Genomic DNA, 26,273 nt, shown 5'->3' on the forward strand with positions numbered 1-26,273 from the left:
GTTTTTTTTTATACCAGTCACTTGCTAATAGATCTCCTTGTCCCTTCCCCTGACTCTTGCCTTGAAACAACAACATAAAAAGCTAAGTAAGACCTTGTCTGACAGCATATTCAGTGTTCCATTCTATTGTCCTTAACTCTTTACTGAGAGGTCCTCCAGAACCAAATTGTGGTAATTCAGAAATCTGATGATTTGAGTAGTACTCTGAGTTAAATATATCTGTGGCTTTTAAACACTTACAATGAGCTTCTGTTATTACTGTTCTCTTTGTTTTTGAGGGTGAGCATTCCTTCACTTTGAAAATCTCCAAAAGTTTGTTTAACTATAAAATGTTTCAATCTTCATAAAACTGAAGCAAAAATTTTTCTGAAGAATATATTTGTAATGATTAGGAAATTTCTTCAAGGAAATGGGTAGAAATAATTATTTGGAGTAAAAGAGGAAGAAAGCATTGCGTGAACAAGTAGAAGCTCTAGAACATGCTCCTCAGAGCCAAGAAACAAATGAGTGAATATCATATTGATATTTCTGGTTTTCATGCTTTTTATATACTTGGAAAATAAGAGCTATTCTAGTGGAAAAGAAAAAATAATCTTGTATTATATTTGGGAAATAATGTAATGAAAAGAAAAACCACATTCTTACATGTATAAAATTATCTTTCCTTATCATTGTCAGGACCCATTATTATAATTATTGGTAGTAGTATTCTTGTGCCATGTTATTTGGTGAGAGCTCATTACATTTAGCTGACAATGCAGCATAAATATGTACTCCTTTCCTTCCCCAACTTTTTTACCTCTTGCTTTGAGAACTGTGATCAAGTAAATATTGCCCTGGATTTTGCAAAGAGCACATAATTCATTTATCCTATAGCTCCCCCTCCAATGAATGTGTTTTCTCTCTATTAGAATGTAAGCTTCTTGGGGGCAGGAAAAGACAATCTTTTGTCTTTAGTTTAAATATCAAACCAACTGGCAAATATTTTACAATATTACTATCTGTTTAACTTTTTATGTGTGACTTGAATGAATAAAGGCATAAATGTCCAAACTTTCAGATGACACAAAGTTGGAGGAATATGTAATATACTGGATAATCAGAATCAGGATTCAAAAATAGCCTTGAGATGCCAGAATATGCCACATACTAAAAAGATTTCATCTTATTAGTCATCACTCTACAGATGACTCCAACCTGTATATCCGGCGTATGCCAGGCATTGTGCTAGGCAGTGGAGATAACAGAGATTAAAATGAAACAGTCTCTTCTCTCAAGGAGCTTACTTTCTATTAGAAGAGCTCATATGTACACATATACAAGTATATGAAAAATAAATGCATCATGATTTTGAGATGAGAAGTACTAGTAGCTAACAGTGGAGGGGCATATTGAGGAGGAGGTCAAGGCTTGCTATAGAACAGATTTCTTACCCTGTTTTGTAATGTGGGCCCCTTTGGCAGTGTGGTGAAGCTTGTGGGCCTCTTCTCAGAATGTTATTTTTAAATCCATAAAGTACAATGTATAGGATTATAAAGGAAACCAATTATACTAAAATAATGATCAAAAAATTTTTAAAGACTGTGTTTACAGACCCCAGATTAAGAGCCCTTGCTGAAAAAGGTGTGGCTTGAGCTAAATATCAGAGGAGGTAAGAGGTTCTGCACATTAAAGGGGAAGGATCATATTCCAGGCACTAGGAGTTATGTGTGTCATGTAAGAAACAGCAAAAGGTAGTTTGGTTGAGCCATAGGGTGCAAGAAGGAGGGATATAGATAGGTAGATAAAACAAGACTAGAAAGATAAATTGGTGTCAAGTCATCAGTGGATAGAAACACCAAACAAAGGAGGCAATAGGGAGACACTAAGGTTTATTGCGTAGGGCAGGTACATGGTCAGAGCTGAACTTTAGGAAAATCACTTTGATAACTGGGTGGGGACAGAGGTAATGCAGGGAGATCACTTAGGAGTCCTGGTGAGAGGTATGAAGGCGCCTGAACTAAGGTGGTGGCTGTGTAAGTTGTGAACCAGGGTATCGATGCAAGAGATGTGGAGATGGAAATGAAGGGCTTTGGCAACTGATTGAATACATGAAGTGGGAGTTGATGCCTGAGATAAGTAGAAAGATATTAAGAGACCACTTAGCTGCTTTTTATGAATTAAAATTATCTGGCCCAGATTATTCTTGTCCCTGAAAGAACTGGCTGTCACTGATATTTGAAAGATTATGGAAAACGAGAGGTGACACAAGAGAAAGGGCAAATGTTATCCCAATTTCAAAAAAGATAAGAACAGACTTCAAAGTATGGTATACTCTACTTGACTTAAATTCCTGGGGAAATTCTAGAATAGATAATTAAAGAGATGGCTGGTAAACATCTAGATAGGGAAATTCAATATGGCTTCATCAAGAACAGGTCATTCTAGACTAACCTCATTTCCTTTTTTGACAAAATTGCTAAACTTTTAGATTACTATAGTGCTGTGGATATAGTTTACCCATATTTAGCAAAGCTCTTGATAAAGCATCTTATACTTGTGGGGAACATGGATAAATTGGACTCAAAGAGTAGTTGTTAATGGGTTAGTGTCAGCATAGCAAGAGGTCTACATTGAAGTACTCTGGGGATTTTTGCCAGGCCTTATTTGCTTGAATCAGTGACTTGGATAAAGATACAGATGTAGTCACCAAATTTGCACATGACACAAATTTGGGAGAAATACCTAACAGTGTCTAACAAAGCTGATCTAAAAAGATCTTGACAAGTTAGAACATTGGGATGAAACTAATAAGATGAAATCCATAGGAATAAAATGTAAAACATTGTGGTTGGATACAAATAAAAGTTCAAAAGTGTAAGATGGAGAAGGCCATGGTTAGGCAGTACTTTTGAAAGATATGAGGGTTTTAGAGGACTGCTAGCTAAATATGTCAGTAGTGTGATATAACTGTCAAAAAAAGCTAATGCAATCTTGAGCTGCATTAAGAGAGGTATAGCTTTCAGGACCAGGGAAGTGATAGTTTGTACTTTGCTTTTGTCAGACCTCATCTGGAGAATTTTGTTCTATTCTGAACACTGTGATTTAATAAGGGGTATTGATAAGCTGTATGATGTCCAGAGGAGGCCAACCAGAATGATGAAGGTTCTTGAAACCATGACAAATAAAGATCAGTTGTAGTAACTGGAATGATTAGCCCAGGAGTGGGAAACCTGCAGCCTCGAGACCACATGTGGCCCTTTAGGTCCTCAAGCGTGGCCCTTCGACTGAATCCAAACTTCTCAGAACAAATGCCCTTAATAAAAGGATTTGTTCTGTAAAACTTGGACTTAGTCAAAAGGCTGCACCCAAGGACCTAGAAGGCCACATGTGGCCTCAAGACCACAGGTTGCCCACCCCTGGATTAGCCTGAAGAAGAGGAAACTTAAGAGGGGACATGATAGCTGTCTTCAGGTATTTGAAGGTCTGTCTTGAGGAGGAGGTATTAGACTTGTTCTGTTTGGCTCTAGAGGGTGGAGTCTGGTATAATGGGTAGAAACTGCAAAGAAGTCGGTTAAATATTAAGAAAAACTTCCTGTCAGTAAGAGTTGACCAAAAGTAGAATGGGATGCCTAAAGAGATGATGGGTTCCACCTCATGGGAAGTTTTCAAGCAACCTTGAAGAGAGAAAATGTTTGGAAAAGCAACTCTGGCCATCTGTGATCAAGAATCAACTGATTTTTCTATCTCTGTTTCCTTCATGTTGTTATAGCTGCTTACTCTTAGTAGTTATTCAGCTTATTATTAAAAATTATTAGCTACATCAGCTGATGTCTTTCTGTTCTAAATTAGCCTTGAAAAGAAGTCTTAAAACTTCTCAATTCAAACATTTGTGTGCTTCTGACTTTTTTTTTCTTTAAATCAGTCTATTGCCTATCTCTAACAGGTTATAAAGTCCATGTTTTTTATACTACTGAATGAAGCATGACTTGATTCTTGTAAACTAGTGAATATTACTGCCTTCCTTCTGAAATTACTTCCAGTTTACCCTGTGTATATCTTTTATACATATAGTAGTTTGTATATTGTCTTTCCCCATTAGAATGTGAGCTCCATGAAGACTCCTTGTTACCTTTCTTTGTGTCCGCAGTGTTCATCATACGATCTGACACATAGTAAGCACTCAATAAATTGTTGCTTGACTCACTGGCTGCTCATTAGTGTATTATAGATATGTTATGTAAAAGTGTATAAATTGATATGAGCCGTGTTTTATCAGCTAGTATAAGTAAAGGCAGAGAAGGTTCATTGGCAGTTTTATTGGAAACAAATGGATTTGTCCCAAGTAGAATACAGTAGTAACGTAAGTATTTGGTAAATTTTGTGCACCAGATGTATTCTGGTGGTAGCAAGAATGAGTGGGCACAAAACAAGGTTAGGGACGGTTACAATAGCTCTTTCCAGTAGCCTGAATCAATTCTATTTAATTAGGTGTCTTCCTTTTCCCATTTTATAGATTGGAAAATAGCATGATACATCTTTTAGGCATTTTTGGTATGAAACAAACTAAGGCTCTAGAGCAGAGATTCCCAAACTTATTTGGCCTATCGCCCCCTTTTTTAAAAAAAAATTACTCAGTACCTCCCTAGAAATGTATTTTCTTTAATCCTTTAGCAGTTTTTTAAAAAATTTACATCATTTAAAAAATATTTTTTTAAAATGATATACCTTAAATTTAGTAATTTATTATAAATTTGTGGGTTTTTTCCTTGCATTGAAATTTTGATGACACGGTGTTACGTCATGTAACCATTTAGTATCATATTATAAACAAGTCATTGTTTATAACATGCATATATTCCTGCTGATGTGTGCTGGACTTCTCAACAATGTGTGACACACTCGCCTGCCAACACTTGCTTGTTAAGACCTTTTGGTAGACTTGACCACTCATTGGTTATAACTTGCATTTTGTGTATTTGGAAAATAACATAATCACTACAAGTTTAACTGTTACACAACAGATGAAACATGTATGAATGGTTTTTCAAAATTTTTTTATCTTTTCTTCTTTCCTTATGCTTCCACGCCCTTATTTTAATTCAGTGCCTCCCAATTTTTGAAGCTACTGCTGTCCCCTGGATCATTCTTGTACCTCCCAGGGGGTGGTATCACCCACTTTGGAAACCTCTTCCAGAGTCACTTTTAAATGATTTAAATGATCACTTTTAAGTGAAGGGTGAAATCACTTGAATGTCAATATTATAGGGAGTGGTGGTGTTTTTTTAAAATGTCATGCCAACAACATAAAACCAAATTATCCAAATGAAATCATAACACAAAAGTCATATAAAATTGCCTAATTTTATCCAAGCCTAACGAGTAACTTGGGTGGTTATTTAATTCGTTTGTGTTTCCTAAACTTACATTAAATGGGGCAGCTAGGCGGCGCAGTGGATAGAGCACTGGCTGTGGAGTCAGGAGGACCTGGGTTCAAATGCGGCCTCAGACACATAAAAACTCACTAGCTGTGTGACTCTGGGAAAGTCACTTAACCCCAATTGCCTCACTAAAAAAAAATAAAATAAAATAAAATAAACTTAGATTATTTTGCAAACCTTAAGGTGCCATATAAATCCTAGCTATTATCATTATTGCCATTGTTATTATCATTACCACACATCAGATACAGTGGGAATGAGTTTCTGAACAGCAATGTAAGATGTTCATCTCTTCTTTACAACAGTATCAATTTCTGGTAGCAAATAAAAGCCATGCAAACCAGGTTTTTAAATAATCTGCTGAAATAAGAACAATGTCCATCACCCATTTCTACAAATACTAGAATAAGCAAAGAATGGGTTATTACTGCAGCTTGTTTCTTTTGTAAATATTGTTTTGTGCATTTAGTGGTGAACATAATTTTTTGTCTATCAGGAGTGAAATTAGGATTAAATTTTCATCTTTTATTTGAAGAAAGTATGTTCATTGGAAAAGCATAGTGGTATTGCTGAAGAAAAATGTTTTCCTTTCCTCTGTTTTTATGCCACAGAGAAGTAATTGAACAATCTGAACTGATAGTAATTGAACAATCTGAACTGATTTAGAGTATCTTATCTTCTAGGAGTACATAAGACATGCAAAAACTTGTAGTCATAAATGGGTTAAGTGCGTATGTACCTAGAAGAGTAGTAGAAAATTGATTGTGGTGGTGAGTGCAGTTCTGGGAATTTCCAAAGGAATTCCATTCTAGTGAATGATCCTACTTGGGCTTTATGAGAAAGAGCCTAATTAGAGGAAGAGCAAAGACAGTATAAAAACCACCATCTGAATCATTCTCTCTTGTAGCGCATTTAATTGGTAAGTCAGATGAAATATATCGCTTTCAGTAAGTATCTTTCCTGCTATTGGAAACAGCTGTTTTTATTATGGCACTTGCTTTTATCCCAGCATCAAACTCATTCATAAGAAGCTGTGAACTTAGCAAGGGTTCCAAAACTAAAACCTTGAAACAAGAAGTGTGGTAAGAACTTTCTTTAAAACAAGCAAAACATTTTATTGGTATCTTTTGCTTTTACATCATGTTCATTTCTGAAACTTCCCCTTTCCTTATGACTTCTCTTGTACCAAAAATTAAAAAAAACAAACAAACAAACAAACCTCAAACCCAAAAATCAGTTCAGTAATACAACATTCTGTACTTATGGGCCCTTCCCTCTTGCAGTGAAAGGAGTACATTTTTTCATTTCTTCTCTGGAGCCAAGCTTGGTCATTATAATTACTTAGTGTTGAGTTTTCATTTTTTTGTTTTTTTTTTCTTTTACATTGTTGTCATTGTAGACTACATTGTAGTCATACTGCTCTCTTGGTTCTGCTTACTTCATTGCGTCATTTTCATTTAAGTCTTCTCATGTTTCTTTGAATTCCTTGTAATTGTCATTTCTTATGGTACAGTATTATTACATTGCATTCTTATGCCATAAGGTGTTTAGCTACTCCCTTAATTGATGGACACATACTTTGTTTTCAGCTCTTCACTTCCACAAATAGTTCTGCTTTGAATATTTTGTTATATATGGAACCTTTCTTTCTATCATTGTAGTGTATGTCAAGGAGTAGAATCTGTGGGTCAAAGGATATGGCTTTGAATCTTGCCTTGGACACTAACTGTGTGACCCACAGCAAGTCACTTAAATGTCTGCTTCATTTCCTCATCTGTAAAATGGAGGTAATAAGAGCACCTACTTCCCATGGTTGTTGTGAAGTTAAAATAAGATAATATATGTAAAGCCCTTTGCAAACCTTAAAGTGCTATATAAATTCTATTTTTTTCACATAATTTTAAATTGTTTTCCAGAGTTGAACCAATTTACAATTCCAGATTAGAGGTTTCTAAAGAGAGTGGCATTTTACATTCGTTCTTGTTTTTTTTTTTAACCATCATAATTATGTTGTAAGGCATCATGCCATAGTAGATAAATAGCTGGATTCACAGTCAGGAAGATATGGGTTCAAGTTCTGACTCATGGGACTTAAAATATTCTTGCTTTTTGACCCAGGGCAAATAGCTTAACTTCTTAGTGCCCAAGGCAGTTCTTCTCCAAGACTGTAAGTTGCAGAATAGGTACTGATCTGCTCTGGTGTAGAAGTTGTTTTCTTACTGAGAATTTTCTATAGCAATACAATCACAGGTCTATCACTACCCCCGCGAACTTCAAAATACCAAGACAAATTCATTCTTTGTATAGCATTCCAAGATAGCTTATGAATTTAGGTGCATGAAAAAATATAGAAACTAGCAAAGGCTTACTATTCCTTTCTTAAGATGAGTTTTATCCATTTTAATAATATGAACCAGTTGAAGCTATGAGTCCATTGAAATAAGAAACCAGATTTTTCTTTCAGAGGGGGTACTTTTAACTTTGTTTTTAAAGAATATATTTAAATATTGTATATATATTTCGCCTTGTGGCATTCTTCCTAATGAACCACATGGACCTTCTTTTCCACACTACCCTAAAGAATATTTACAATATTATAAATGGAAGATTATATAGTTAAACCATTCTCTCTTTGGTGCTAAATTCTTAATACATTTTTAACTGAATCATATTACTAAAGTTATAAAAGTATGGGGAAAATAATGTTAAAGACATAAAAATACTTTTTATCCATCCAGCAGTTTTCAGTCTTGAGTATTTGGCCCAAGGAAAATTAAATTATTTTCCTCCAGGTTCCTCAGGATAGTGTGATTAGATTGGGTTTTTATTCATAATTTTTTCTTTGTGATGCCCTCTATTATAATGTTGAACAGTTATCAGTAGGGAATTCTCTTCATTTCTGCTAGTAATAATACTGTTCTTTTGGTTCTATTATCTGGGACACAGATGCTGTGTTTCAGGTTCCGACTATATAGATGTCAGTAAGGATTTCTTGTGCCAAATAAATCATCTTCAGGACTTATTTTTTGGTTTCTACCTATATTTAAGATAAATATTTCCAACCATTTCCCCCTGTTTTAGCTTGTTTCATTTCATCGGCTTTTCTTTTATGCATATTTCAAGCTTATGGTTTTAATAAAAAGGGCCCACCTTCTTTGTCTAACTTGAATAAAATCTACCCAGGTTCTTTTACTTTCCCCCAGTGTTTCAGTTATTTGTAGAATTCCTCATTACTTATTGACAGCTGTCTTCTTATCTATTGTCATCTTTTCTCCTCAGTGGCTGTTGACTTTCCTTTTACTGATGACCTTTCATTTTTGACTATATTATCTGAGTAAAATTCTAATCCTTCCACTTTTTGACAAAACTCAATTTTACTTGGGTACTTTCCCTATTGCAGTTTACCTTTTGTGCTTCCTTTATTGAGTAGAATTCAGTTTGTCTCAGGAATCCAGATGAGTCTGTTCCTGGTATGTTTACATTACTATTAATTGGAGAATCCCCACCTATATCCTACATTTATATCTGAGGACAGGCCATAATCCTATTCACATTAAAATAAGTAGGTAATCAAGGACTGCTCTGTGATTTTGAATTGTGTATATGCCCTGTGAATATTTTTGGAGGCAATGTTTGGATTTTCCAGCTGTACTTTTTTTGGACTGGGAGATACACTTTTCCTTGCCTTTTGAGCAGTGGACAGTATTTACTCAGAACAGCAGAATCTCTAGCTTATACATCCATCCAGGCAGATATGAATCAACACTTGTGACACATCCCCTTATTAGAGATCAAGATAGCAAGCAGCAAAGCACCTACTTTCTTGAGGAAACAGGACACCAGAAGAGCCTGTCAAAGAGAACAGCTTTATCTTTTGACATAGAAATCTATATGACTCTTTGCTAAGGAGCGGAACAGAAAGAAGGCCAAAAGTTTTGCTGGCTTCCCAGCTCCTGGGCATATCTGACCTTATTGCTCTAACTCAGGATATAACCCTCATTATGGAGAACCTGTGGCAAAGATGCGGCGTTGGAAGATTCCCAATGAGAACTTCCTGGCCTTTCAGGTGATGAGGAAGAGCCTAACACTGCAGGTACCTACCTTGTAATACTTTGTATTCTTTTCATTTTATCATTTTTGCATTTAGGAACTGAAGTTGATATTGATGAGGGGACAAATGAGCTGACTTTTCAAGTTGGCATCTCAATCCTTAAAGACAAGTTGCCTGGTTTGTTTTGTCAGTGAGTCCCTACCCTACCTTGAACTTTATCTCACTGACACCAATTCATTTAAGTTGGTGATATGGGCAGTTGTTGATTTTTCCCCAGGAATTAAACTTAGTAGTGAATACATAAAGACAGCCTTGCTATGTTCCAACATAGTCCAAAAAGGTCTAAACTTGACATCAATCATAGTATTCCCAACCAAATATATATTCAATATAAATTGAATATTCAGTTCCTATAGTACATCCTATGTTTGCTTCTGAAGTACAAACATATAATTTGATTTTGACCAATATTGGAATGGACAAAACTTGTCCTGTCTAGAAATATCTCACACATCTACCTATCTTTGGTCACCTACTTCCATGATAAAACTTGAAAAACAGTCACTATGCTTTTGGCAATGTTAACAGGATTAGGTTTGCAGATTTAATTCAACTGGTCTGGTCTCCCAGATTTCATTATTTTTCAGCATTTGCCAACTAGGGTAAAAATACATTAAAGTACTTTTTTCTTGAAGAGCTTGCTCATTGTGTTTCCAGTTGTACATTAATTGTAGATTCTCTTGCTAGTTTTAAGCTTAGAGAAGTATCTCTTTGTTTGGTTTTCATCATCAAATAATATTTATGAAGCACCCTTATCTTCTTAAAGCTGTGCGAGGAGCTCAGAATTGGTGTTTGTCAAGCCCTGGAGATCTGTGACTAAGAGGCACAGCTTTATTTTCCTTAAATATAGAGTGTTGTAAGTATTGTTCACCAGTGTCCAGATTTGTGAGGATTAGAACAAACCTTTTAAAAGAAGAAAAAGAGACCCTTTCCAAATTTTAAAAAAAAATTTTTTTTCCCCAGTCACTTATTAAAGTAAGCACCAAGAATAGGCTACTGGCTTCTGTTGCTTTTAGGAAATGACAAATGGTTCAGAAATGAAGTGAGCTAAGTCATGTCTTTCTCAATTGTTTCAATTTTTGGGAAGCACTGCATTAACACAGCCAATAACAGTCTCCAAGAACCTTTATTTTCCTTCTTCCTTCTCCTCTCCCCCATTCTAACTCCCACTGCCTATTCAGAAGCTCCCGATACCACCCAAAAAGGAACTTTGAAGAAAGAGACTATACGAGGGAACCTGTGGTCTCGAGGCCATATGTGGCCCTCTAGATCCTCAAGTGTGGACCTTTGACTGACTCCAAACTTCACAGAACAAATCCTCTTAATAAAAGGATTTGTTCTGTAAAACTTGGACTCTGTCAAATGGACTGCACCCAAGGACCTAGAAGGCCACATGTGGCTTTGAGACCGCAGGTTCCCCATCCCTGGACTATATCTTCTGACCCTTAGGTAGGATGATTTTTAGGATATCCTGATGATCAGAGATACAGTTGAAGCCGTCATTGACCCTATCTCTAAGATGCCTGTAAAGTATTTGTAGGAATTTGGGAAATGGTTACCAAGTAGTCTAGGAACTGAAGATGAAGCTCAAGAATGAGTGGCACTAATGCTACCTGAAATGTAGTAGCCACAAGACCTAAGGAAGTTTCTTGAGGTCAAGGACCGTGTTTTCAACCTGCATAGTATTGGGCAGATAATAGGTATTAGATAAATCTTTGTTGGTAGACTGACTGGTTGTCAGGAAAGTCTTGAATGAAATTTTCTTTAAGCTAGTCTTCCCTAGGTCATTTGTTTCTTGTCTTTTGGAATCACCTATATATCACTAATTACGAAGGCATGAACCAAGAGGTTACCTCAAGATTTTTTATTGTTATTTGCTATTTTGTTTATGTGTCTGATCTGACCTTGCATATATATGTCTGTCCCATAAATAATTTTTTCATAAACACATAGAATTCTAGCTTCATTAACGTCTAGGTTTTAATTTCTTAGCTGTGATGAATAAGTTGAGAATACCTCTAATCTCAGGTAGTTGCTTGTTTTGCATTGTGGTGTTTAGTTCTTCAGCAAAAATCTTATCTGATAAAAAATACTATTCATCCTCAGAGAAAGAACTGGTGGTATCTGAATACAGATTGAGGCATACTTTTTTTACTTTCTTTATTTTCCTTGTTTTTTTTTTTTTTTTGGTCTATTTTCTTTCATAACGTGATTAATATGGAAATATGTTTTGCATGACTGCACATGTATAACCTATATCAAATTGCTTGCCTTCTCAGTGAGGGGAGTGGGAAGGAGGAAGGGAAAGAATTTGGAACTCAAAAGTTTTAAAAACAAATGTTAAAAATTGTTTTTATATGTAATTGGGGAAAAATAAAATACATAACAAAAAAACCTTATCTGATTAATAAAAACATTCTAGGTATATTTGTTTTAGCTTTTTAAAATGTCCCCTTTGTATTATAGTAGTATATATAGGACTGAACAGAAGGCAGTTTTGGTTCTTGTATTGATCTGCTAGTACTACCATGTTTTTGTAAGAAGTAACATTAGTTTCCCAAATCTGAGGCAGATAGGTGGCGCAATGAACAAGAATGCTAGACTTGGGGAGTCTGGAAGACCTGAGTTTAAATCCATTCTCAGACACTTACTAGCTCTGGGAGTCTCAGTAAGTCACTTAACCCCTGTCTACCTCATTTTCTTCAACTTTAAAATGGGGATAATAGTACCTACCTTACAGAGTTGTTGTGAGTATCAAATGAGTTAATATTTATAAAGTGTGTAGTGCAGTGCCAGGTGCATAGTAGGTTCATAATAAGTGCTTCTTCCCCTTCCTTTCTCTCCTATCCCCTTCTGTTCTCACCTCCAAAAAAATATTCCTCTTAGGTACTCTTAATTGAAGGAAACATTCAACCTCCTGTCCTACCTGAATAATGCCCCCCCCTTAGCCTACTAAGAGTGCACCCTCTGGTTTGAGTTAAATCAAAGTTTATGATCTACTAATTTCTCAAAGAATTGAGAAATATAATTGGAAACACTGGAAACATAATTGTTTTTATCTGTTTACTTCTTTCTCCCCACGTTGTTTAAGGAATTCTTGAGGTAGTACCTACAGTTAGGAGGTTATATCTGACAGTTCCAGAGTCTTGCAATTTGTTTTCCTTGTTAATGGTTTGTTGTTTGTTTGATTGTTTTTTGAGTTTAGGGTGGGTTATGTTATAAGACGTATAGTGTTTTATTCTGTTTATTAAACTAAACCAGTGAAATTTTTCAGAGTGCTGCTAGTTTATAAGTTAGTATTAAGTGGACTTAGTAAAGTGTATGATGATTTACGATGTATTCACCTTGATTTCCCAGCTGATTTTTTTTTTTTTAGATTGCAGAAAAAAAATCAAATTTTTTGGGGGGGGGCGGAAATGAACATTCCTGAAAAACATACTTTTCTCTTAAATAAGAGATAGATTATATGTTATGGGACATTTAGGTAGAAGAGCAGACAGATAACATTTAGACTTGATGTATTGAAAAATTTCCTAACAATTGGAATTGTTCAAAAATGGGGTGAGCTGCATCAGCAGATCATGGGTTCCCCCACATTAGAGTTCTTCAGGAAGAGACTAACTAACCACTTGCTGGGTATGTTCTAGTGGAGCTTTTCTGATGTGGGCTAGATTAGATCAGTACTGTGATTTGAGCTTAACAGTGCTCAAATCCCTTTTGTTTGAGGGAATCTTTCTTTGCCTTCTGAATCTTTTCTGTATTTAAATGTATGACTAACAATCTCAGAATATACTTTTTAAAAGAGAGATTTATTTAAACACTGTTGGCATGATGTAGAGGCAGCATGGCATAGTGTTGAGAACAGTGGGCTATAAGGCAGAAAGACTTGTGTGTAGATTCCTCTCTGATACTTACTGATCGTTCAACCCTGGACAAGTCACTTAATCTCTGTGTGCCTCAGGCAGGTAAATCCTTAAGATTTATCTGCTAGAGACTATGTTGATGAAAATCATAAGTTCTAGGTAACTTATGGTAAGTTAATTGCAAATTGCTTCCAGGCTGAAAAAATGCAGAAGGTGAAAATGTTCTTAGGTACAGCATCCCATTGGATGAGGTAAGAATTTGATAATTCCTGGTACAGAATTTCAAGGAAGTATATTAAATTTGAATCTGCTTTTCCCACATCACATCATTCCATCTCCATTTTAATTTTAAATTTTTTCTTCATAGGGTTACCATGAACCATTGGAGGAGCTAACATCTTTGAAGTTACCACTGGGCATCTTATAAATTAAGCTATTTCATTTGTTTATCCATTTTAGAATAGTAATTCTAAGAAGCTAAACCACTATAGTTCTATACATTCTATTTCCCTGAAAATTTTTCCCTCTGTTGACTTAAGGCAGTTGCCCATAAAGATTGCTACTGACAGTAACTGTGATATTCTTCTAGTAAAATCCAGTGCTATTATTCTTCTCTACCTGCTATATTTATGACTGTTTACAAGTAGTGCTTTTAAAATGAAGGGAAATAGCAACAACTTAAGAGTGTTAACCATTCCATATCATTCTTATGCAAGATGTTATATTGCCATTATCTTTTATATTTAAGTAAATATAAGCTCTCTTGTGATCTTTCTTTTCTGTTCTCTAGGCTCCCAGCCAGCCCTAGACAAGCCCTCCCAAAGGCCATCAGAGAGCACAAACTGCAGCCCTACTCGAAAGAGGTCTTTATCAGAGAGCACTTCTTCAACAGGCAAGTAATACTTATTTTCTCAGACTTCTATGGTGGCTTCTCATTTCAGTGGTATTGACATCATTTATTCATTTCTGCCTAACTTGAGTGAATGACAGATGTAATCTGTGTGATGAAAAGATAAGCTTAATGCAAGAATATGGAAATATATGTAGAAACCAGAGAGTAATCCTTTCCTTCCATTCTAGGTTGAGTATAATTAGGAATACTGTAACTTTAAAAGGGTATGGAGATTTGGATTGAGTCCAGAGAAGAGCATCCAAAATAGATTGGAAAGTAGACAAGCAGCAAAAATGGAGGTTTAAAAAATGTAGCCTGTGATCAAACTGGAAAAGGAGTCATCTACAAAGAGGCTTAATATTTACTTTTAAGCATAATGCAGTTTTTCAGTAAAGGATGGTATACTACCATTTGCTTCTTCTACTGGGGTTTAAAGAGGAAAATCAGTTTCAAATGGCAGCAAGAGATATTTAGATTAGATAAAAGAAGAGCTCAATACTACAGATTATTAACCAGCAAATAAAGCTACTGCAAAAAGTGATAGAGTTCTATGAAGAATTGTTACTAAAAGTTAGGATTTTTTTTTGGTTTAACATGTTACTGACAAGAAGTGACTAGTTGTAACATGTCTTTTTTTATGTTAATTGTGATTTCATCACCTAAACTACTGTAATCTCTCAAATTCTGTATTCAGGATGTAAGTACATAGGAATTATGCAAATACAGGAATCTGTACATGGGCATTCATAAAAATCATCAAGAGTTTGTGAACGGCTACAACCCTTTAAAAGGCGTGTCTTATATTGTATAAAGTATAACAATATTATTTGGATGGTATAATTATGTAGCTACTTCCTATCTTGATGGCAAGTCCATTCAGGCACTTTGCCACAGTATGTCTGTTTCCCTTTTTTATTCCTGGTTATGTTTCTCTTAGAGCTTGTTACTGTTGTAGACTTGGCTCTCTTGATCTGACCTTTTTCTTGTTTCTTCTTCTCTGTGCTCCTCTCACAGTTTGTTCCTGTTTCAGTCTCATTTGGATTCATGAATATCTGCTCTTCTCATTCCCACTTATCCCTCTCTGCTTTGTAATCAGTTACCTAACTTCTGTATTGGTGCTATTTGCCTTTGGTAAATAATATCTAATATGTGCATCAGGTCATCAATTTATATTCTTACTACATCTTAAACTTCATCAGTACAACATACCAGAGGCATAGGCAAGCTCAGCTGCTGTGACATCTTATGTGTCCCATAGCACTTTGCTTTTGCAGTACTTTGGGATGTCTTTTATCCCCAACAAAAGTAAATGAATCCTTTGGTGGATACTTGGAAGGGTTATTCTTCAAGGCATTCCACAAGACAGATGAGGTATTGTTAGGAGAGAGATTCATTAGGATAAAACATCTGTCACTGCGATCCATCAAAAAAAAAACAAAAATCCACAGAGCTCTTTATCACAAGAACATTTCCTGGAGGTAAAATTGGCCAAAATTTCAAGTTTCAGTTGTCTCATCCTCTATTAATATTTTTAACACTTTTGAAATGCTGGTTGAACATTCTTATTTTCATCTGTCTGATTCTGGGTATTGACATATTTTGGTTGCAATTTGATGATAATCTGCAGGAAGCATTGGTTTGATGATAAAGCTTAATGTTGTTCAGTACATAGAAAGGCAGTAAACTGCTTGAATTGTACATGGTTGTATATCATCATGGGAGTGAGCAGCTAAACTGTCAGAAATGGAATTGAATCATTGATTTATCTGCTTTTTGCTCGGTGCTCTCCAGATTTGTGTCTGCCTATACCTCAGTCTCTGATGTCAGCCAATATGGTATACTAAATATTCCCATTTCTAATCTCAGCAGAGGTGCTATACCAAATAAAACTACCTATTGATTATTAGAAGGGAAAAGAACATAATTCTCATCCTTGCATAGACATTCTCTTTCCATCGTGATTATTATTGGCAGCTCGATAATGTAATGTCACATTAATTATTGCAGGAACCTAAATAGTGTAGTGGATAAAGTGCTGGACTTGGAGTGAGGAAGACATAAGTTAAAGTCATCTCTCTTAGAAACTTAACTATGTGACCCTGGGCAAATCACTTACCCTGTGTCTACCTCAGTTTTCTCATTTATAAAAATGGAAATAATAGCACCTACTTCACAGGGTTGTTGGAAGGATTAAATGAGAATATACTTAAAGCTTTGCAAACCACTTAAAACCACTATGTAAATATTAACTATTATTATCATGCCATGGCTTTCAAGAAAGTCCTTCCTTGAAGGAGCTCACATTAAAATACTTTCATATATCTCATCTCATTTATACTCAGAACCTTCCTTTGTGGTAGATAGCAAGCATCATAACTTCCATTTTATAGATAAGAAATTGAGACATCAAGGAAATGGGCCGAGATGAGTATAGTTCATTGAAAACCCACATTTCATTGCTAGTCAAGACTTCTCTTCAACAAGTTAGACTGCTTTCTTAACATTCTCATGTTCATTTAAAGATCTAGAGGGAATAATTTTGATTATCTGTTACTAGGGAGCCTGGAAATCTTATAAAAATAAAAAAAATGAATTTGGGAAAACAACTCAGATAGATCTATAAATACCAAATGGGGAGCACTTAGCAGTTTGGCCACTGTTGCCTTTGTGGATGGTCTATGTTATCAAAATACTCTGTCATAAAAAACTGCTTTGTTACCACAGGCTCTTGGTATGCAAGACAATGACTGCAGCTGTCAGTGCAATTGTATACTTTATTAGTATATTATCCTTTTTGGATCTATTTCAAAACCAGGACACAAGTTCAAGGGCAGTCTATCAGACTTGTCCAAAAAAAAATGTGTTAAAGAGCTCAATTACTGTGGGGTAGTACAGCTGTTTACATATCTCAGTTTACTAAACAGATGGCAAATCCCAAAGATGTTCCATTTCCTTTGGATATACCTTAAGGACTGGGATACAGTTCATGATGAGTTATTTGTCCTTCAAATTACATTGAACATCAAAAAAGGTCCTGCTGATTTTCCTATTGTTAAAGAATAAATGACTCTAACAAGTCAAACAAGATGCCACTTATTTGTTAAGATATTACTTTTCAAAGGCATTTAGGGTATTGTCAGGTCTTTAGGATTTATTTGGTAATAGGATGAGAGAAGAAATGGAAATTCTTAATTCATCATTAAAGTTGATTACTGTGTCAGAAGTCTCTTGCTGCTTGCATTTGTAGGTTTTAGAAATATCTCTTAGTGTATGCTCATTTTTTGTCTCTGAAAGATTTAATTTGACCCAAGAGAGTCTAAAGTTGGTGCCCAAATTCATGTCAACTTGTCATTGCCAGAACTCTGCATCTCCACAGTAGGCTTTCATGGAATCTCTGCTCACATAGTTGGCAAATGTAATTATTCCAGTTTAGAATAAGGTCCTCATGTTAGCTAATTAAAAAGCAATGACTGAGTACCTACTGGGCTCTGGAGCACCGAACCCTAGGCCTTATGATAAGAGATTGCAAATAGAATTCACAGTCTGTATCACTGAAAAAATTGCAATTTAGTTAAAATGATATTAAAAGTTTTCAATGGATAAAAATATCACTTGATACAAAATAATATAATACAAATTGAATACTTAAATACTAAATAGAACATGAGGTAAAGGAATAATTTATCAGAAACTGTTTCCCAGAGGATTGAACTTTGAAATTGAGTTTTGAAAGAAATGGTGGGCATCCTAAGTGGAGGTAGTAGTAAGTGGAGGATAACTAGATAATTGGGCAGCTAGGTGGATAGCATGTTGGACTTGGAGTCAAAAAGACCTGAGATTAAATGCTCCCACACACCTACTGACTATGTGACATTAGACCAGTTGCTTAAACTCTTTGTCTCAATTTCCTCATCTGTAAAATGGGGATTATAATTGTACCTGCCTCACAGGGTTGTGAAGATCAAATGAGATAAATTGTAAAGCCCTGTGCAAACCTCAAAGTAGTACCATATAAATGCTAGCTTTTTAAAAAAAAATTTTTTTATTAGATTAGTTTGGAGAGGTTTTGAGAATACTTGATGGAGGGCCTCAAACAGATTTTAACTTTGATGTGCTAGAGTTGTTGAGACCACTGTTATGTTTTGAGCAGAAGATGATGTAATTTTTTTTTAAAATGTTATTTGAGGAAGTTTGTTCTGGCAAGTTTGCATGGGATTTGATTTGAGTAGGAAGAGACTAAAGATGTGGAGACTAAGAGATTATTAATATAGATGAGAAATTATCAAAGCCTGGATTAGGATTGGTAACTATGGACATGGAGAGGGGCTAATGCATGAGAGGTTACAGAGGAAGAATCAACAGGATCTAGTACCTGATTGCATGTGGAGGGCAATGGAAGAGGGAGTTAAAAATAACTCCAGGGTTATATGCAATTCTTGAGGAGTAGGAAAAAATGGTGCAGACATACAGGGTGGTAGAAAGGGATAATAACATTAGGGAAAGAACTGGGAAGAATTAAGTTCCTTTTCAACATGCCGTTACAGATCTTTAGAAGAAAGAAGAGCTCTGTGCTAGACATGAAGATTTGGGAAATACCAATTTATATGTTTTTACTTATTCTTTTAATTTTCTCAGGGAAAGCAAGAAATAAATTTCAGTGTGTCTCTGGAGAATGGAGAATGTTAACAGTCAGTGAAAGAATAGCCGAATAGTTGAAAAGGTAGATGAATAATGGGAGCTCATCATCTCAGAAACCAGGGAAAGAGGAGGGTAATCTTTGGTATTCCATACACTTGAGAATTTAAAAAATATGAAAACTTAAAAGGGACTATGGAATTTAGTGAAGAGATTGGTGAAAGAAAGGGAGTAATTTAAATAGAGTGATATTTAGGATTGAAGCCAGATCACAGAGAGTTAAAGTGGGAATATCTGTACTGACTTATATATTTGATCTATACAGATCAGAAAGGTCCAGCAATGACTTTTTAACTCAAAAGGGAATGAGTTTAGGGGCGGCTAGGTGGCGCAATAGATAGAGCACTGGCCCTGAAGTCAGGAGGACCTGAGTTCAAATCCCGCCTCAAACCAAACGCTTGACAATTACTAGCTGTGTGACCCTGGGCAAGTAAGTCACCTAACCCCAATTGGTTTCAAACAAGGGGGGTGGGTGAGTTTAAATTTGGTCCCCATCATCCAGCTGGGCATCTTGGGAAAAACCTATTTTAAACATCTTTTACAAGAGCTTTGGCATAGTGGTTGTACACAGAGTAGGGTCAGACCCGAAATAATTAGTTTGAAAAATAGTTGAATGATCCCTGAAAAGAAAAGATCACTAGATAATTTAGTCATTGAGCTGACTGGGCCTTCCAGAGGTCACTGAGGTTTTCTTCCTTTTTCAAATATGTGCTACATCTAAATGAAACTAGAAAGATGGTTATTTATCCTAATCTTAGTTATCCAGGAAAAGAAATTTCATAATTTCTCTTGTCCTCCAGTTATCCTTTCTTCATTCCTAATTTTATTTTACCTCTAACAAATTCTGATAGACAGAATTTGGGGTTGTCATTTGAGAGTCTTGAGTTCTAATTAATTTTCTGCCTTTTATTTCATGTGTGATAATGGTAGATTCATTTAGTGTCTGCACCTGATCAGTAACTGGATCAATAAACTGGAAAATCTGCTTCTTTCTTACTCTACTGAATAAGAATTGGATTTTTTCCCCCACAATTAGCATATCATTATGGTCTTCTCAGACATCAGTACTAGAGAAATTCAAAGTAGTAATTTTGTTTATATTGTTACCCCTAAACATTTATCTGATTCAGGGAAAGTTGACAGTTTGTGATAGGCAAATAAATGGGATTAATTTATTTATTTAATTAATTTAATTTATTTTTAATTTAATTTAATAAATTAATTTAATTTATTAATTTATTGAGGAATAAAATAATTGTGTTACCTCTTTTTCATACTATACCATTTTAAAATAATTGACTGAGTTTTGTTTTTGCCTGTGTGTGATTCCTTATCTCTTGCAGTGATTGGAATCCCTACAAGAGGTACAAGAATAGGAACATCTGTGGATGACTCTGTGGATAGTCTGCTACAGCGAATGGCACAACATGAAAGCCAAGGGACCTTAGAGAAAAACATTGATGCTGTCATTGCAACAGTCTCCATCCCACCTTCCTCAAGTCCAGGCCATACTCACAGTAGGGAACGAGGTCTAGGGAAATCAGACAGCCTGCTAGTACCCACAGCACCTAGTGACTCCTGCAGCAACACCACCATCTCACTCCTCTCTGAGAGGTTGCCAAGCAGCTGTTCCCCCCATCACCTCAAGAGGAGTGTGGTAGAAGCCATGCAACGCCAAGCCCGGAAAATGTGCAATTATGACAAAATCTTGGCCACCAAGAAAAACCTGGACCATGTCAATAAAATTTTAAAAGCCAAAAAGCTTCAAAGACAGGCAAGGACAGGTAATAATTTTGTGAAGCGCAGACCAGGCCGACCTCGGAAATATCCCCTCCAGGCTGTAGTGTCAATGCAGGCATTCCAGGCTGCCCAGTTTGCCAGCCCAGAATTAGATGAAGGAGAGGAAGGTGGAGCACTGCATCTTGGTCCTGATACAGTTACAGATGTCATTGAGGCTGTTGTTCAGAGTGTGAACCTGAACCCAGAACTTAGGAAAGGATGGAAAAGGAAAAGTTGGCTTCTAGAAGAAGAGTCAAGGAAAAGACAGAAGATACTTCCAGAGGAAGAACTGGAGAATAATAAAAGGTAACCTTTTTGTTTTGAAGAGGAGAAACCTCTACTTTACTTTATCTGCACAGTGCAATTATCCAGATAATTTCTTGACCCTTAGCTTTACTTTGAGCTATGTAAGTTATTCTTCTATATTGTATATTTCATTATTAATATTTCTCTATGTTAACTTTTTATATAATCATAAAATTTTAAGGCTAAAGAGACTTTAAAGAACATTTGGTCCAGATATCCCTTTGTGGATTAGGCCACTGAAGACCAGAGAAAAGAAATGATATATATGAAATCATGTAGTAGTAGATTTGGGACTAGAATCTAGGGCTTCTGACTCCCTCTCCAGTACTCTTTCCACTATACCACAATGCTTTTTTTCCCTCACTGTGCTTCTAACTTGTTTTAAGTAAAATTGTATTGCTGTTTGGCTTTATAAAACCCTATGTGGTATATTTATTTATTTACTTACTAGGTTAATTTAGTGCCCCTTGCCATACTCTTAGTTTCAGGATCTGTGGACTATATAGTCACTAATGCCATAAAATCCACTCATTTCCTTTTTCCTTCTTCCCTCTCCCCCACCTCCCACTCTCCAAAATAAAAATATAGTACATTGTTTAGACAGGTGCACCATCTTTGGGAGGTGAACCTTGATTGGCGCTGCTTAAAGGAGAGTAGAAAAAGGAAGTCTGGGGAAAAGTGAAGCAAATTCATTTAATTTCTACTACTGGAGTTAGGCTGTATCCTCCTTTAGGGACTTATAGATATTTTTGCTGTCCAAAAGTGAGTATGTCTAGATTGAATTTCAGGTTTGTGTATTATAAGTGTGCCACAGACTCAACAATTTTATATTTTCTAGTTGGTTATAGATTTCCACCAAAAATGAATAAAAAGAATTGTCCAAACTTTTTTCAAATATACCAGCTAGTACATCATTAGGAAGGTATACATTGAGATAAAGGATATGTTGCTGAAGGTTATAGAAGAAAATAAGAGGTCTTTCTGTCATCTATTCTTTCACTGACTGCAATTCACTCCCTTCTCCAGAGATTGGAGGTAGAAAGATGATTATGGTGATTATTGCAATACTTGAGGCAAAATATGAAGAGACACTGAACTAAAATGGTGATGATGTGAATGATTAGATGGGGAATGTATATAAGAGATGTGGAGGAGAAATTGACAATATTTAGCAATTGACTTGATGTGGAAGGTGAGGGAGAAGTAAGAGTAAAGTATAATTTTGTGAAGTTTGAACTTAGGTAATTACGAAGATGTTAGTGCTTACAGCAAAAGTAAGCAAGTTTGGGAGAGAAGGAGTTTTATGGAGAGAAGATGAGGTCCTTTTTGGATACACTGAGTTTGAGAACCAGATAGGCAGTGACTTGATTGAAGGGACTTGGTGTACTCCACCCAGTGTGAAGACAGTAGTAATATCATGATAACTACTTTCATATATTTGAAAGGCTTTCATATGGATGATGAATTGAACTTATTTTACTTGTATCCAAAAGACAAAACTTGAAGCGGTGTATGGACATTTCAGTGTGCTAGATTTCATCGTCATTTAATATAAAACTTAAAATAAGCACTATGCCAAAATAGAATTAGCTGCCTCATTAGTTAGTGAGTTCCCTGTTGCCAGAGATTTTCAAGTTTTGTAGAGGATATTCTTTTTCAGTTATAGGTAGTCTAAATGGTCTCTAAAGCCCCTTCTAACCCCTAGATTTTATTAAAGTATTCCCTGCAAGAAAGAACATTATGAGTAAAGTCACAGAGCTACCATTGCATTTATTGTGTACAAACACAAAATCTAATACTGAGGAGGGTAGCAGGAGCAGGTAGCAGGAGTCTAGATCTGGAAGAGACCTCAGAGCCTATCTGGTTTATCCCCTTCATTTTACAAGTAAAGAAGCCAGGGCTCAAGGAGTTTATGTGATTTGCCCAAGATCACATAGGTAGGTTTCTTGTTGGAGATAAGCAGGAACTATGTGGTCTTTTGGAGAATAGAAAGTTTGCAATTAGGGTAGCTAGTTAATGTCATTAATGGAAATAAGGAAGTTAAGAGATGAGGTGCAGTTTTGGAGGAAATAGGATTATTCCTGTGTTTAATTTGTTTAGTTTGAAACAGAAGAACAGATCAAAACAGGTCTGAAAGCCACTGGGTGTTAGTTTTCAGCTGAGATTGTCTTAAGTAAGGCATTGAATACAGTTTTCCTTTTACATGTTGCTATCTGTCTTACCACTGTCCTATACTGTTAAGTGCCCATTTTCTCTCCCAGTTTTCAGAAAACCTATTTCTGTAGTCATGGACTGATTTTCCACATCACACTGAATTAACTACTTAGATGTACTTTTGGATCATCTTCCAAGATGTCACTGAATTTGGTTTTAATTCTTAACTATCTATTCACTTATATCCTTCATTTTCTTCATGCCATCATTAGGAAAATGTCAGAGGTACTCCCAGAAACACCATTTATCAACTTCAAAGATTAACCTCACCTGCCCCAAAATATCATCTGGCTCTTTCATGAATCATTCATTTGTTAGTCCCTTTTCATGGAGCATAAGCGAACCCTGGGGTTAGAAAGGTGACTTTTATACAGAAAAATATTTCTTCTATAGCTATCCTTTTGGCAGCATTCCTACCTTAATTGCAGTTATCATTATCATAATCATTGAAATTGTTCTTTGTAATGGCATACTGATGTATTTTCAGTTATTAATTATTATTCACAAAGGCCCTGAGTGCTAAGGTTATGTTTAACATTCTTTTATAAAACTAGGAACCAAGAGAAAGAGAAGTGAATAATTCCCCCAGTGTTTAAACCTGTAATGAAGATTAGTAGAGCTATACCTTGTTGGAACTTAGGTTTCAGCAGGCAGTGACTCAATCCACCAAAAAATGACCTTGTGTAACATTTATGTTATTGATAACTACTGCTCTTTACTGCCTGATAAATTGTTATTACCATACCATTGGTTACTTGAGAATAGCAGGGCCGAGTGGCATTGGATCCCCGAAACAGGTTGGGTAAATTGCTTTAATAACAATTGTTACAACACTACTTTTCCTTTCTTCCCTCACCCATACCCCCTCTTCCAGAAGTGCAGATTACTTCACAGGCCATTCAACAAATGCCCATTTGCATTCCATAATAGTCCATATCTAGAAAGTTCTGTAAGAAAAAAAATTAAAACTAGCAGAAACTTCAAGATAACAAAAAAATGTAGCCCAAGAAATGTTGACTAGGAATGGTGGGTAAGTAATTCAGTGTTTTTAGAAATCTATTTGTAACCAAGGAAGGATATCACCTTTTTCCCCCTCAAAGTAGTTAATATGTTATGATCCATGAAAGTTGCATTAGTCATACTAAACTATATAGAGCTCACCAAAGAAAGGCTCTGCCCCTAAAGATGTGAGGTTTAAAGAGTTGTAAAAAAAAAAAAAAAAAAAGATAATTCTCTTTCTCATATCTTGTTTCTTGTTAGTCAAGGAAGTCTTTCCAGAAAAAAAAATTTTAGATTTAAGATGATCTTGGATGGAAAGACAGATAAGAAGAAGTTTGCTATGAGATTAGATATGAAAGGCTTAGAGTTGGAGTTACATAGCAACGAAATGAACTCTTCAACCCAAACTGTAACTACAGGAAAAAATATAACAGTTGAATTTGAATGCAAATGGATATAATTTTAATATATTTAATATATAATATATATATATTACTTTAATAGGGAATCATTTCTCACTATAAGATTATGTTTACACTTTTATTCCCAGCTTTCCTGAGACAACAGTTGAATCTCCTAGTCCTCCAGAAGCCCCACCAAAGCCACCTGAACCTGAGAATACCTTGCAGCCTCTGCCTTCTCTTATTTCACGGGAAAAGAAGGCCCCTCGTCCCCCAAAGAAGAAATACCAGAAAGCAGGGCTCTATTCTGATGTATACAAAACTACAGAGTAAGTAATAACACTTAACAATATGCTACTCACTGCCTAATTTCCTTATGAAATCTTATTGCATGACACATGGTAAGATCTTAAATCCTTGGTGATTGATTACTTCTGTCCACATTGAGCTGCTGTCCTTTCATAGGTAGGTATTAAATGTCCATTGTACTTCTATGACACTGTATGTAAACATATTTCCTTTCCCAAAGTTCTTAGATTACAATCTAATAACATTTATATGGTAAGGCAATTCCTTCCATATCAAAAATGATGCTATTGTCAATTGCTGTTTGGAGTGTGAAATAAAAGGAGAAATATTTCACCATTACTCCTTTCCATGCTATGTAATATCAAAATTTTTAATTGATTTATGACTTCATCTGCTTTGGGTCAGAAAGAGTTGGTTTGGTTTGGTTTTGCTAAGCATAGAGAATGGGAATTTACCAAGTTATTTTCTTTGGGGGGAGAGGGAGGAAAGGGGATCCTTTGGTGGCATTTATTTTTTAAGTTATCTTAACTTTTGAAATTTTCCTAGTTGGTCATGTAGAGTGGAATGCTGATAAAATAAAACCTCTAACTGGGATCAAAATTCTGTCTGTATTCTTTATTCCAACCATAGTTTTAAAGATGTGCTGCAATCAGAAAGCAACTTCCTTGACTCTGAAACTGTTAAAACTTAATTTTACTAATAATAGAATCCTTTCCACATAACAGGAGGAGCAAGAACTTTCAAGTTTTTAGTAAAGAATGCTTATATCATTACTTTACTGTCTGTGTACATGCTTGAGGACTCACAAACTAGTACAACCCTTTTGTGGACTGAGTTTCTGGGGATTTTTTGGTTTTGTTTTCTGAAATTATTTTCAAATGGTTTCTTTGTTAAAGTTGTAAAGTCTGATCCAGTTGATTTGATTGTTCCCATAGAGCCAAAACACTAACATTTAGAGAAAGAAGAGGTTTTATAAGCTTTCTGAAAATCAACTTTTATAACTGAATAAAATGTGCTTATTTCTGTGAGAATCTTCACCAGAAGATTATGCAAAGTAATTAGGACCATTTTCAGTTATAAATAAATTAGGTAACAACACCTGAAGTTCTCTATTTAAAAAAAAATATAGGGGGCAGCTAGGTGGCGCAGTGGATAGAGCACTGGCCCTGAAGTCAGGAGGACCTGAGTTCAAATATGGCCTCAGTCCAACACTTGACACTTAATAGCTGTGTGACCCTGGGCAAGTTACTTAACCCCAATTGCCTTTAAAAAAAAAAAAAAGAA

At 35.6% G+C, this 26,273-nt stretch overlaps 1 protein-coding gene across 2 annotated transcripts in view; it reads left to right on the forward strand.

Moving 5' to 3' along the window:
• The window catches only part of ASH1L (ASH1 like histone lysine methyltransferase), a 244,442-nt gene that overhangs the window by 114,227 nt on the left and 103,942 nt on the right, over window positions 1–26,273 (forward strand). For both annotated transcript variants that reach the window (XM_027871093.1, XM_027871092.1), the window contains exons 4-6: window positions 14,185–14,286; window positions 20,325–21,066; window positions 24,830–25,009. In XM_027871093.1, coding sequence (XP_027726894.1) covers window positions 14,185–14,286; window positions 20,325–21,066; window positions 24,830–25,009 — 1,024 coding nt within the window. The remainder of the gene's footprint in view (window positions 1–14,184; window positions 14,287–20,324; window positions 21,067–24,829; window positions 25,010–26,273) is intronic.

This window comes from Vombatus ursinus, unplaced genomic scaffold (genome assembly GCF_900497805.2).
Source record: "Vombatus ursinus unplaced genomic scaffold, bare-nosed wombat genome assembly UNPS02014798.1, whole genome shotgun sequence".
Classification (NCBI taxonomy): Eukaryota; Metazoa; Chordata; class Mammalia; order Diprotodontia; family Vombatidae; genus Vombatus; species Vombatus ursinus.